The following is a 14882-nucleotide window of genomic DNA, read 5'->3' as shown; positions in this document are numbered from 1 at the left end:
CTGTGGGCCTGGGAGCAGACCTAGGGCCTTGTGTACGTCAGGCAGCTCTCTATTCCCGAGCTCATCTCCATTCTTAGAAGTGTCATTCACAAAGAAAAAAATAAATTAAAAAGCATATATGTGTATATATTCCTTTCCAGCCTAGTCTAAACTTGGTCCTGCGCATATTTTCTTGACTGATGAAGGTGTGCTAGTGGAGTGAGAGTGTTTCGGGGAGCACTGACTGACAGAGCATCCTTTCTTGTTCCCCATATTCTCCTTTGTTCAGTGTTCTCCATGGCCTGAGATCACCTATGTCAACAATTCCCCATCACCTGGCTTCAACAGTTCCCATAGCAGTTTCTCTCTTGGGGAAGGGTAAGTCTAAGAAATGAATTTGGGTTATATTTGAATTAAATATGTATTATTTTATTACATTTCCATCATCAAGTTCTTTCCAAATTAATAAGTGCTTCCATTTGGTCATTCTTTGACCAATTTTTGTACTGTTTAAGGTTTGGACTCTCCTGAAAAGAGATGGAGTTTTATCTAAGAACTTTTCCCCTCTGATGGTGTCAGGTAACATCAGTCAGTCAGGTAACATCAGAAGATGTCAGGTAACATCAGAAGGTGTCAGGTAACATCAGATGGTGTCAGGTAACATCAAATGGTGTCAGGTAACATCAGAAGGTGTCAGGTAACACCAAAAGGTGTTAGGTAACATCAAATCATGCCAGGTAACATCAGATGGTGTCAGGTAACATCAGATGGTGTCAGGTAACATCAGATGGTGTCAGGTAACATCAGATGGTGTCAGGTAACATCAGATGGTGTTAGGTAACATCAGATGGTGTCAGGTAACATCAGATGGTGTCAGGTAACATCAGATGGTGTCAGATAACATCAGTCAATCAGTAACATCAAATGGTGTCAGGTAACATCAAATGGTGTCAGGTAACATCAGATGGTGTCAGGTAACATCAAATGGTGTCAGGTAACACCAGAAGGTGTCAGGTAGCATCAGATGGTGGCAGGTAACATCAGAAAGTGTCAGGTGACATCAGATGGTATTAGCTAACACCAGAAGGTATCAGGTCACATCAGATGGTATCAGGTAGCATCAGAAGGTGTCAGGTACCATCAGACTGTGTCAGGTAGCATCAGTCAGTGCCAGGTAGCATCAGAGGGTGTCAGGTGACATCAGAGGGTGTCAGGTGACATCAGATGGTGTCAGGTACCATCAGTGTCAGGTAGCATCAGTCAGTGCCAGGTAGCATCAGAGGGTGTCAGGTGACATCAGATGGTGTCAGGTGACATCAGATGGTGTCAGGTAACATCAGACGGTGTCAAGTGACATCAGATGGTATTAGCTAACACCAGAAGGTGTCAGGTCACATCAGATGGTATCAGGTAGCATCAGAAGGTGTCAGGTACCATCAGACAGTGTCAGGTAGCATCAGTCAGTGCCAGGTAGCATCAGAGGGTGTCAGGTGACATCAGAGGGTGTCAGGTAACATCAGATGGTGTCAGGTGATATCAGAGGGTGTCAGGTAGCATCAGAGGGTGTCAGATGACATCAGAGGGTGTCAGGTAACATCAGACGGTGTCAGGTGACATCAGATGGTGTCAGGCAGCATCACATGGTGTCAGTGTCAGGTAGTATCAGATAGTGTCAAGTAACTTCTTCTATGGGAGATTTTAGTTTTGGTTTTTTTGATGAACCTTATTTTGTTTGCTTTGTGTTTGTTCCCTTTCCTTTTCAGACTTGCCCCAGAGAGTTGGCTTGGGAATTAGAAGCATGGTTGTATAGACATTTTTTTTCCTTGTTTTAAGAATCGTCATGAGGCCTGAGGTTACTCAATAGCAGGGCATTTGGCTGACATGCATTAGGCCTTGGGTTTGATCTTCAGTATCACAATTAAGAAGCATATAGAAGAAGGAAACAACAACAACCACAAGCATATAAAAAAAGGAACAAACTGTTGGGCTGTGATGTTTCAGTTTGGATTTGGATTTGGATTTGTTTATACTGTATTTAACCTACTTTTTTTTTTTAACTCAGGACCTCTGGAATTTAACCTAGTTCTTAAAAGATTTAAAAAATAGCTTAAATATTTGAATATAACAGTTACTCTTTTTGGTATTAGTTAAAAAAGGAATACATCTGTCTAAAGCCCCGATGTCATTACTGCTTGAATAACTATGACAGAAATGAAGAAGAAAAGGGGATTTGTTTGTTTAAGACAGGGTCTTGCTGTATACTATTTCAGGCTGGCCTTGAATCATTATATAGCCAGGCTAGCCCTAAGTTCACAGCAGTCCTGCTGCCAGAGTCCCTAATCTTGGGGTTATAGGCATGAGCTGCCGTTGCTACACTTTGTTTCATTTTTTTGTCTGTTTGTTTGTTTGTACGGTGGTCTTTGCTGTGTTTATAAGCTGGCCTTGAACTCCTGGAGCCAACCATCCTCCTGCCTCAGCCTCTCAGGTAGCTGACTACATATGTGCACCACTACATCTTGACAAGAGGAACTCTTGAAATAAAGGGATTTTTTATTATTATCCTTTAGGGCATGATGCTGTCCACTTGGAGGCAGTTTAAAATACCTGCAGTTTAAGGGTTGAGTTTTACATTTTTTTCTCCTCAACTTTTTCTCTCATAAAGAAAATAAATATTAAACAAAAGAAACTATAAGAGAAACAAACTGTGAAGATAAATGTTGAATGACAAATTAGCACTAATTTTGAATCAACTTTAACCATAATGGATTGGGGAGCCAGAGATATGGTTCAGTAGGTGAAAGTGCTTGCTTCTCAGTCGTGAGAACCAGAGTTTAGAACCTACACCCATGAAATCAGCTAGACATCTCACAAACTCCTATAATTTAGCTTCACCAGTGCTCTCTTCTGGCTTCCACATTTATGTATATGCACTGACACGGATCTTTGAGTATACTTTCACAGACAAACACACACACACTCACAGGTGGATGGATGGATGGATGGATGGATGGATGGGCTTTTATAGCCAGTGCTTTCCCTGTGTGGAGCTCAGAGCAGTGCAGCCTAGGAGACGCTGTACTGCTGACTGTATCTCTAGCCCCTTGCAGATATTTAGTATGCCTAATTTAATCTATCAGTTTCTATTTACTGAAATTTTGATGTTTTTCCTGGTTTCCTCAGTTATAAAAAAAATGTTTCAGTGACATAGTTTCTCCCTTTCCCTGAAATTTCTGAATTAATCAGCACACAGCTGAAGCACTGGGTTAGAGAATGTTTTCAGATAAAGCTCTCAATTTAAAAGAGTCACCATGACACAGAAGCATGAGGTAATTTACAGAGTGTACCATGGACTCATCCCTTCATTTTCAATGTCTCTCCTTAGAAATGGCTCACCAAACCACCAGCCAGAGCCACCTCCTCCAGTCACTGACGTAAGTCTAAAGCAATGTCAGTTATCGTAATGTGCAGTGCTGTTGTGACTGTGATTGCCAGATGCCAGTGGGCTAGCCGGCTAGAGACTGTTACTCACCCACGCTTATCGAATTTCAGCCAACTGGAAATTATCCTAGGGACCGGAAACAAAATAAATGCAAGCAGGACCTTGAAAGCTGTTGTGTTTGTTTGCTTGTTCTTAGCCAGACTTTGACTGTACATCACAGGCTGTCCTTGAACTCACTATGCAGCCTGGACTGGCTTAGGATGCATAGTGGTCATCCTGCCTCAGCCTTGCAAGTGCTGGGATTACAGGTGTACACTGTCCCAGATGGCTGCTTTTCCTTCTCTTCTTATGGATCTCATTGTGTTGCCCAGGCTGTCTAGTGTGAGCTGTAGGCTCATGTGACTTCCCATGTAGCTGCCACTATAGGATCCCTTGACTGTGAAGATCTTATAGTTTGATAGTGAAATATCTCTGTCATGGTTAGAAAAGACCCTGTGTGATAGAAACAGTTTCCAGATACTACCTGTGTGGTTATAGGGTGCAGAAGTGATTGGTTTTTTTATCTAACGTATCAGGTGAACTATTTAGATACAAAAGAATGCATTCTCTTTCAGAACCTTTTGCCAACAACCACGCCTCAGGAAGCCCAACAGTGGTTGCATCGAAACCGGTTTTCCACATTCACCAGGCTCTTCACCAACTTCTCAGGTTAGATTAGTTTTTCCTTTTGCCTTCTCCAGCATGGGGTACTCATGTGCATCATAGGGCCTTTTGGTTTCCACCTGGTGTGTAGCGGTGTCTCAGTCTGTTTTTTCTGATAAAATGAATTTCATCAAACACTTTGAATTGGCTGCAATTGTACTGTGAGACTCTTAAAAAGAAGCAGCTTCGGGGCTGGAGAGATGACACAGTGGTTAAGAACCCTGGCTGCTCTTCCAGAGGACTTGGGTTCAATTCCCAGCACCCACATGGCAGTTCACAACTGTCTGTAGTTCCGGGGGGACCAGGACTTAAAATACACAGACTTAAAATGCAGGCAAAACACCAATGCACACAAAAATAAATAATTAAAAAAATAAGCAGCTTTCAGTTTGAACTCATTTAAACCATAAAATGTTTATTCTATATAGCACTTTTTAAATGTGTATTCCGTGTCATACCTTCTCAAGGGGCCTCTCTGCACATCTGTGTAGGAACATATAGTTGGTAAGATGTACTGATGAGAGTACTCTTTCATCATCTGTGTAAAAGAAAAATCCAATTGGAACCTACTAGATGAATACTAGCGCAGCAGTGTGCGAGGTGACGCTGGGGGGGCGGGTCTGAGTCTGTCTTACTGTGGAAGGGGTTTCCAACAGAAAAAGCAACAGGCCCGTTCAGCACCCTGTCTGGTCAAAGCGTAGGGTTAAGTGGAAAAGTTAATTGGATGAGGATTAAGAGAGAAGATGAGGCAGAGGCCAGGTCACAAGGGCTTTGTCCACTGCAGAAGACTAACGGACTGCTGATGAGGTGTCCTCAAAGTAGAGCCCACTTTAAAAGTCACTTACGAAAGTAATTTTTGCCTTTATTATTAACCTTTTTGTCCCGTATTTATTCCAGGGGCAGATTTATTGAAACTAACTAGAGATGATGTGATCCAAATCTGCGGCCCTGCAGATGGAATCAGACTTTTTAATGCATTAAAAGGCCGGTATGTGTTCTAAGATGCCAGTGGTTAAGATACCAGTCAGATTGGATTTCAGATGAATCTACATTCTGGAATTTTGCACAATATTCTACACAGATAAATATGTCTTGTCAAAACTTAAAAAAAAAGAAAAAACAGGTTCTAGCCAGGCGGTGGTACACACGCCTTTATTCTCAGCACTCAGGAGGCAGAGGCAGGCAGATCTCTGTGAGTTCGAGACTACTCTGGTCTACAAGAGCTAGTTCCAGGACAGCTCCAAAGCTACAGAGAAACTCTGTCTCGAAAATTCTAGTCTTGGTCCAGTGAATTCCGTAGGTAAAGAGGTCAAGGCACATGGAGGAGGTGCTTGTTCTCAGTTGTCCTTTGACCTCCACCCTCCACATGTACTCTGAGATGTGCCCCACTACAAACACACAGACACACACTTGCACACAGCATGTGTGCATGCTAAAGAAATGTTTTATTTCTTTTAAAAGAAAAAACACTTTATTAAAAAATCCCATTATGTACCAAGTAAACATAAATGTAGAATATCATTTCTTAAATTTGATCCAAATAACTCCTTGTGATAGCCAGTTCTCAGAGTAAATAGTGTCGTTATCAGAAGACAGGTACTGTTGCAAGCTCTGGAGGTACACTGTGGACAATGTGCCCATAAAGAAAAGCAGTAGGTGCTTTAGGTAGTGCTAAAAGCTTTGAAAGAACACAGACAAACTGCATGTAGCTCAGCTTATAGTTCCAGTTGCTCGGAGGGTGAGGCAGGAAGACCAAGAGTTCAAGGCCATCCTTGACTTTGTAGCAGCTTCAAGTTACCTTGGACTATCAGAGACCATGTCTCAACAAGACCAACAAAATAAAGCAAGTTTGTGGTCTATAGAATACCCTGATGTAGTTAGAAAGGGTACTCTGTGGAGAGTGTGTGTGCTATGTAGTGTGAGACTTTGTCTCAAAAGAAAAAAGGGTCATCTTAATCCTTTTTGAGATGGGGGGGTTGTTTTTTTGCTTTTTTTTTTTTGTTCGTTTGGTTGTTTTTTGTTGTTGTTGTTGTTGTTTGTTGTTTGTTCTTCAAGACAGGGTTTCTCTTGGCTTTGGAACCTGTCCTGGAACTAGCTCTTGTAGACCAAGCTGGCCTCGAACTCACAGAGATCTGCCTGTCTCTGCCTCCCAAGTGCTGAGATTAAAGGCGTGCACCACCACCGCCAGGCCCTATTTTTTTTTTTTCGTTTTTAAATGTTTCTTATTTTTTATTTTTTTGAATTTGCTGTGTAGCCTAGTTAGCCTTGGACTCAGAGCTTCCAGCTCCAACCACTTAAGTGCTGGGATTACAGGCATGTAGTATCATGTTTGGCTTAGTAATAATAATCGATAGGGGGAAAATTAGATCAGTGACAACAGAATTGAATCACTGAATAATTAATTATTAAGAGTTTATATCTCCATACCTCATAGACATAATGCATTGAACTGACTGTAGTCTCGGAAATCTTGTTTTTGAGACACAGTCTCATGGCTCAGGTTGGTCTCAACCTCTGTATGTACCTGAGGATAAAGCTTTGAGTTCCTGGTCTTCCTTTATTTCCTGATGCTGAAGTTACAGGAGTGTGCTGCCACCCTGGCAGTATTGGAAAACGTAAAGGAAAGTGTGTTAGTCAGGGTTTCTGTTGCTGTGAGGAGACACCATGACCATGGCAACTTTTATAAAGGAAAAACATTTATTTGGGGTGGCTTACAGTTGAGAGGTTCAGTCCATTATCATTATCACGTCAGGGAATATGATGTGTGCAGGCAGACATGATGCTGGAGTAGTAACTGAGAGTCTTACATCTCATCTTGCAGGCAACAGGAAATGGTCTCAGTGTCACATTGAGTGAAGCTTGAACAAGAGACCTCAAAGCCCATCCCCTACACTGACACACTTCCTCTAACAAGGTCACACCTAATAGTGCCACTCCCTTTGGGGGCCATTTTTCTTTTAAACCACCACAGAAGGAGATAAAAATTCAAGGATTAAGGGCAAGAGAGATGGTTCAGAGTTCATTATGTTTCCCGCTCTTCTAGAGAACCTGTGTTTGGTTCTCAGCACCCACATTAGGTGGTTCACAATTACCTGGAACTCCAGCTCCAGGAGATCCAAAGCTCTCTTCTGGCCTCTGTGGGCACGCGCGCACACACACACACACACACACACACACACACAACTTTTTTAATTCAAGCATGAAGTTGGAGAGATGGCCTAGTGGTCAGAAATTCAAGGATTGGTGACCCAAGGAAAAAAGATTTTTCAAAGACTGGGGCTGTAGCTCAGTGGAAAAGCCTTTGCCTCACATGTGCAAAGCCCTGGGTTCAATATGATAGGTAATAGAATTGAGAATTTAAAAGTTAGTAACAGAGCCTTTATTTTTAAGGGTGTTATCTAAGAAGTGTTTAGAAATGGAAAAGAACGAGGTGACCAGATGAAGAAGTGCTGAGAGTAAGTGGGAGGGAGAGAGGCTGCTAGGGAGATGAGATCATCTACTTTACTGTGCAGTGTTCCCCCCCTCCCTCTCTCCCTCCCTCTCTCTCTTCCTTCTCTCTCTCCCCCTCCCTCTCTCTCTTTCTCCCTCTCTCCCTCCCTTTCTTTCCCTCCCTCCCTCTCTCACTCTCCCCTCCTATATGAAGGTCATATGAAGATCAAAGGACAACTGCAGGAACCAGTTCTGTGCTTTCACCCTGTAGATCTCAGATTAAACTCAAATGATAAGCACCTTTACCAACTGAGCCATCTTGCCGTCATATATTAGTATTTTTAAGTAAAGAGCATATCTAGAACCTGACCCTTACATAAAACGGTGACTCTTACATTTTGAATATTTCTAACCATAACTCCAAAACTCACAAACTCCGTTGACTTTAGGTGCTACATTGTCATGCAAAGAAACAATAGTCAAAGTCAGAGTTTAGTGAAGAAATCTTGGGAGAATGAGGAGCCTGAATTACCCGGTCTAAGCTAACATTAGTATTCTCTTCCTACTACTCCTCTTCTACCCTTCCCCTTTCAATGCAGAAAGCAGAGCCCAGGGCCTTAAGCATGCCAGGCCAACAGTCTACTACTGAGCTGCAGTTCTAGCCCCAAGTCTAACTTTTGAGGGAAAGCAGAATTTAGAAGCTTAAATGGTGCCTCTTGTTGGAACCAATCAACTTAAATAACAAAGCCCACACTGGCAGATAATGAAACAAATAGCACTAATAGAATTCCTCTCTGCTCTGCTCAGTGATGTAGGGACAAATATCCTACCTGTAGGCGTGCCTACAATGGGAAGGCTGTGTAAAGCCGACAGTCCTTTTCTTCCCCTCACAGGATGGTGCGTCCACGGCTAACCATCTATGTCTGTCAGGAATCATTGCAGTTGAGGGAGCAGCAGCAGCCACCACAGCAGAAGCAGGAAGATGGAGATTCCAATGGTACTTTCTTCGGTAGGTTGTTCTAGGCAGACCAACACAGGAAGAAAGAAGTGATGACTCATGGGCAGGTGTAATGGAGTTTAGACCAGCATTAGAGTTCTGGAAGTAATGGCAATTGCCCACATTTATTGAGCTCATAATCTATGCCAGGTACTTTTTATATGCTTATATAGTGATATTTTATTTGAATTTTATTAAATAAAACTTGCCTGAAGACCAGAGAACAAAACTAGCTACACTAGTCAGCCATACAGGCCAGGGAATGGTGGCACAAACCTTTAATCCCAGAACTCAAGGCCACTCTGAGCTAAAGGAGAGTGAATCAGTCTAATAGAGAAACAGAGGTCACGCCTTTGATCCCAGCACTAGAGAGGAATATGAGGCACCAGTTCAGTGCAGTGCAGTGCAGTCTGAGGCTTCATGGAGACAGGATCTCACCCTTTCGGTCTGCAGAGTTGGTAAAGGTGAAAGGTCTCTCTAGTGGTTGGCTGCTTTGCTTTTCTGGTCTTCAGCTTGAACCCCAATATCTGTCTCTGGGCTTTTTTGTTTGTTTTTTGAGACAGTGTTTCTCTGTGTGGCCCTGGTGTCTTGGAATTCACTCTGTAGACTAGGCAGTCCTCAAACTCACAGAGATCCACGAGCCTCTGCTTCCCGAGTACTGAGATTAAAGTTGTGCGCCACCACCTGGCTATGCTTGAATTGTTAAAACTAGTAATGTCCATCGTGCTGTAGATTTTCTCTCCTCCAGTCTTTAGAAAAAGGAAAGGACTAGATTTTTGAGTAACTTCTCCTAGTTCACATTGAAAAAGGGCAGCGGAGGCAGGGTCTGCAGGCCAGCTGTGTGATGTGTGGGTCTCCACAGGAGCAGTTACCTGCAGGTGCAGACGGCCTTCCCACTGACTGCTGTGCTTTCTTTTGCAGTGTACCATGCTATCTATCTAGAAGAACTGACAGCTGTTGAATTAACAGAAAAAATTGCTCAACTTTTCAGTATTTCTCCTCACCAGATCAGCCAGATTTACAAGCAAGGGCCAACAGGAATCCATGTGCTCATCAGTGATGAGGTCAGTTTCTCGGTCCTGTTGAATTACCTACCATATCCTAGTTTGTGAAGGCACCAAGACCAAGAGTACTCTGCCAGGGTTGGACTCTGTTTTCTACTGAAAAGTTTAGCTTTTTAATTTTAATTCTTTTAAAAATTTTAACAGACATGGTCTTGCAATTTTGGCCGGACAGACCCTGAACTTCTGGGTTCACATGATCCTCCTGCCTCAGCATCCTTGGTTTCTGGGACTATTAGTATGAACCATTGTGTCTGCCTTAGATTTTGTTGTTTGTTTACCTCTTAATTTTTAAAAAATTATGTATAAAGTTGGGGGTGGTGATGCACCCCTGTAGCCCCAGCATGAAGAGAAGTAGAGGCAAGAAAATCATGAATACAAGTTCATCTCTATGTAGTAAGTTCAAGGCCCACCTGGCGTACATAAGATGGTGACTCCCCCATCCCTCCTCAAAAAAAGACAAAACCAAAATCTGGTGAGGGAGAGGTGGCTCAGCAGTTGTAAGTACTTGCTGCACAAGTGTGAGGATAAGAGTTCAGATCCCAGCACCATGTTTTGGTTTTGCTTTTTTTAAAGATAGCTGTGCTCATCCTCCATGCGCCTATAACCCTAGCACAGGAGGCTCACTGGAGCCTAGGCTCTGCCAGCCCGGCTGATGGGACTAGATGGACGAGTGAGCTCCAGGTTCCATGAGATTCCCTTAGGAAAACGAGATGGGCAGTGATATTGGAGTTTGGCCTCTGTGTGTCATTATATAATCATACACGTGCGCATATATCTCATATATACACCATACATACATATATACCTCATACACATGCATATGTGCATGCTGGCGCGCATGCACGTACACACACACACACAAACACACAAAACTGTGTATCCTTTGCACATTGAACAATTATATGTTTTCTCACTTGAATAAAAAATGTCATTCCTAGACACACACACACCCCATTTTAAAATTGGGTTAGGGAGATGGCTCAGTTGGTAAAGAGGTTGCTGAACAGATGTCAGAACCTGAATCGGGACCCCCCTGACTACCCATGTAAAGCCAGTCATGAGCTCCAGGACCTGCTGGTTTACTGGCACGTGCCACATGCTTTATGTGGGTTCTAGGAGTTCAAACTCAGGTCCTTACTTACAGGCCACAGCAAGCACGTTACCACTGATTTAACCATTGCTCCTGCCCCTTGATAGCCTTAAACCCCTTAATAGCCAAGGATTAAACTTCCAATCCTCCCACCTCTGCTTCCCCGTTGCTGGGATTATAAATATGTGCTAGCCTGATTTCCACAGAGTTGTTTTTGTTTTGTTTTTAAATGGGGTGTGTGTGTGTGTGTGTGTGTGTGTGTGTATGTGGTCAGAGGAGGGTGTCCAATCCTCTGGAGCTGCTGTTACAGGTGGTTGTGAGCTGCCTAATGGTGGTAGGAACTAAACCCAGGTCCTCTGGAAAAACAACAAGTAGGTATTTATAAAATATCAAGTTAAAGGGTTGAAGTATATATACAGAGGTAAACATGCTTAGCATGTACAAGGCATGGAATTTAATCCTTAAAACCTCAAAAGAGGAGAAGAAAAAGAAAAAATTATACATGCATCTCTTGTGGAGGTGTGGTTAGTTTCTGTTTTTGATTTTTTTAAGGTGGAATCTCATATATGACAAGCTGGCTTCAAACTCACCATACACTTAAGAATGATCTTGAAGCCAGGCGGTGGTGGCGCACACCTTTAACCCCAGCACTTGGGAGGCAGAGATAGGCAAATTTCTATGAGTTCAAGGCCTGCCTGGTCTACAAGAGCTAGTTTCAGGACAGGTTCCAAAGCTTTTCCCTGTTTCAAAAAGGAAAAAGCAAAACAAAACAAAAAAGAATGATCTTGAATTCCTGCCTCCATGTTGCAAATGCTGTGATTACAGCATGCACTAGCATGCTCAGCTGTGCAGTGCTGAGGTCAAACCTAGTGCTTAATGCATGCCAGACCATTTCTGTACCAGCTAGGTCTCTTCCCAGCCCTAGCATCCATCTATTAGAGATACTGAAGAAATCACCAATTCCCTTTGCCCATGCTATACCTGCTTAATTAATCTGTAGTTGAGTGCTGCCCCCGGATTGTGAAAATGGCACAGAGTTCAGCATCAGTTCTGTCCTACTTTCCGTTCTGGATAGAAGCCCTGTGAACTTGATTTTCCTAAATTGAGAGATAGGGATGGATAGTGCATTGGACTTTTAGAGGCAGGAAATGGATGGGGTTTTGCTAGAACAGAATAACTGAATTTGTTTTATTTTTTAATTTCTTAGTTATGTACCAAAAATTATATAATAATATTTCTTTAACATCATCCATCTTTTTGTTTTGTTTTGGTTTAGTTTTAGTTTTTGCTTTTTCAAGACAGGGTTTCTCTGCATAACAGCCCTAGAACTAGCTCTGTAGGCTAGGCTGCCTTTGAACTCACAGATTCAACTGCCTCTGCCTCCCGAGTGCTGGGATTAAAGGTGTGCACCACCACTGCCTGACTCAAGCCATCCATCTTTTGACAATTGTGGGGTCACTCAAGTTGGACACCGACACTCACATGTGGAGGAAGGTGTATGGAAGTTGGAGATTTGAAAGTTGGGTCCCCTATATGAGCCTGTTAATATCCTTGTACCTCTTACAAAGTCTTGGGGTTCACGTTACAAACCATTGTTCTAGATGGCCTCCAGGAGGAACTTATCAAAACCCAGCTTTTATGACAAGGTCTTACACCCTAGAGCTCTCAGCAGCTGTGGTTTCCTGCATAAAGCTGGGCCTGGACACATTTTGTCATGGAGTTAGGAGCCTTTCTTGTAAACGAACCCTGTGATAGGATCACAGAAATTGTAAAGGAGTGTTTTAACCTTTAATCCCAGTTCTCTGGAGATAGAGGCATGAGGATCCCTAAGTGAGGCCAGCCTGGTCTACAGAGTGAGTTACACAGAGAAACTCTGTCTCAGGGGAGAAAAAATAAATGAAAAGAAAGGAGTGTCTTTGTTGTTGTCTTTTGAAATGCTGGAGTTGAGCCTAGAGGCCAGGACAGGCATGGTAGACAAACTTGGTAGGACTGGAGTCTGCCCTCTTTTGCTTTTTGAGGCAGTTTCACTCTGTAGTTCAAACAGCTCTGGATTTGTGATTCTCCTGTGGAAAGGGTTCATTTTCAGCTCCTGGAAACTGCTGACCTCATTGCATCATCGGAGCTCCCTGGACACTGAACGTCTAGAGAAAAGGTGTCTGTAGTGGTAGCACAGCGCGGGAGCAGGGCTGTGGGCAGCAGTACCGCTTGAGGGGCCACTTCACTCTCCTTCAAAGGTGGAGTCTGGACAGAGGCTGGAGAGGGGTGTCAGTGGTTTAGAGCTTTCGTTGCTCTGTGAGAGAATGTAAGTTCAGTTCTGGGCACTCAGATGTTGGCTCACAACCTACTGCTACTCCACTTCCAAGGGATCTGATACCTGCTTCTGACCTCTGCAGGGGTCAGGCATGCATGTGGTTCACAGACAAAGAAACAGGAAAAATGATCAGCCATGTAAAATAAATAATTCTTTCGAAAAAAAGGAACCTGGCTCCTTTGGTCATGCTCCCCAAACCCTTCTGAGGTGTCCACGGTCAGCTGATAGAGCTTGCTTAGGCAGCTGCTGCTCTGGAGTGCTTAAAGGATGCTCTTCGCCTTTCTTCAGGGCTGTGGGACAGAAAGTGGTCTGACTTTAGGTGGAAGTTAAGTACATTTACCTCCTACCATGACTTGTTCAGCACCACATTTTCCAAATGCTTTGTTTCTTTTGCTATTGATTTTGGAGGAAGGCTCAGGTAAAGCTATTTTAGCTTAAAAATAGACTAGTTTGTAAAGTTATGATTTATTTTGAAAAATTTTTGAATTGATTTTAGGTGTTGCCAATACCTTCCAAAGTAAATGATATTAAGGCAGTATTTAGAGTTAGTTGTTCTTTAATTTGAAGCTTGCTGACTAATGGATATCTTTAAGCTAACTAGAGCTGCAGTGTTATTCTTACACTGTTCAAAAGCTTAGTTATAAACGTAAAATTTTACACTATTCAGAAGAAACAAAAGAGCTTAATTTCTGCTTCAGGACAATGTCATGAAAAGAAACACTGCAATGATCAGCAAATCTTGTTGCTTTTTTCAGATGATACAGAACTTTCAGGAAGAAGCCTGCTTTATCCTGGACACAATGAAAGGTAATGAAACACTAAAACATGCTTTAACACTTATTGTCTGTTCACGTGTGTGTGAGATGGGTTATCATATGCCATGGCACACACAGATCATATGACAACCTATAGAGGTTGGTTCTGTCATTCCACCTTGTGGGTTCTAGGAACCAAACTCAGGTCATTAGGTTTGGCAGCAAGTACCGTTACCCCACTGAACCTTATTGTCAGCCCAAAATAAATATAAGAGAGTGAGTACATGTATCTGGGTGCACATGCATGTGCTGAGCCAGAGGACGGTCTCGGGTAGTGTTACTCAGGCACTAGCTACCTTTTTTTAATTTATGTTTTCTATTTTAATACAAATCTATTAGAATTATATTTAAAGTTTTATTTTTACATTTGTACCTGTTTTGCCTGCATGTATATCTGTGCACCACATGTGTGCAGTGTCCTGAGAGGCCAGAGAAGGGCCTTAGATGCCCTGGACGAGAGTTACAAATGTGTGAGTTGCTCTATGGGTGCTGGGAATTGAACTGCATTCCTCTAGAAGAGCAGCCAGTGCTTTAAACCACTGAAATATCGCTCTAGCCCGCCTTTAAAAACATTATTTATTTTGTGTATGTGCCTAAGTGTATGTAATGTGCACCATGTGTAAACAGCGGGGCTGTGTTGGTCAGAACTGGAGTTAAGAACTGTTCTGAGCTGCCATATGGGTGCTGGGAACCAAATCCAAGTCAACAAGTGTTCTTAAACCACTGAGCTGTCTTTCCAGTTCCATTGGATTTTTATTTTGTTTTTTGCTGGCTTAGAACTTGCCAAGAAGTCTAGACTGACTGCCACTAAAGATGTGTCTCTACCTTCCCAGCACTCCGACTAGATGCACTCAGCACCATCAGGACAGGACAGTTTTTATATTTGTTCTGGGACTCAAGGACAGCTATTCCTTAGCTCCACAACCCCCTTTGTAAGGAATTTTAAAGGTTTTCCAGACTAGGGTTTTAACTTAGCATACACAAGACCTTGGTATGAATTCTAGTTCCTAAACAAGAAAAAGATCTTTAATGTTTTATACCTTTGTGAAATAAAAT

The 14882-nt window shown here is 42.6% G+C and overlaps 1 protein-coding gene across 8 annotated transcripts in view; it reads left to right on the top strand.

Moving 5' to 3' along the window:
• Tfcp2 (transcription factor CP2) overlaps positions 1-14882 on the top strand; it is a 45936-nt gene that overhangs the window by 25358 nt on the left and 5696 nt on the right. For all 8 annotated transcript variants that reach the window (XM_041642634.1, XM_041642631.1, XM_041642632.1 and 5 more), the window contains 7 exons: positions 269-357; positions 3362-3410; positions 4033-4126; positions 5018-5108; positions 8443-8558; positions 9468-9610; positions 13767-13818. In XM_041642634.1, the coding sequence (XP_041498568.1) occupies positions 269-357; positions 3362-3410; positions 4033-4126; positions 5018-5108; positions 8443-8558; positions 9468-9610; positions 13767-13818 (634 nt within the window). The remainder of the gene's footprint in view (positions 1-268; positions 358-3361; positions 3411-4032; positions 4127-5017; positions 5109-8442; positions 8559-9467; positions 9611-13766; positions 13819-14882) is intronic.

This window comes from Microtus oregoni, unplaced genomic scaffold (assembly GCF_018167655.1).
Source record: "Microtus oregoni isolate MIOR12 unplaced genomic scaffold, Mior012 000077F_ref0000221, whole genome shotgun sequence".
NCBI classification, from domain to species: domain Eukaryota; kingdom Metazoa; phylum Chordata; class Mammalia; order Rodentia; family Cricetidae; genus Microtus; species Microtus oregoni.
The sequence above is the reverse complement of the archived record's forward strand: the minus strand, read 5'-3'. Positions and strand labels throughout refer to the sequence as shown.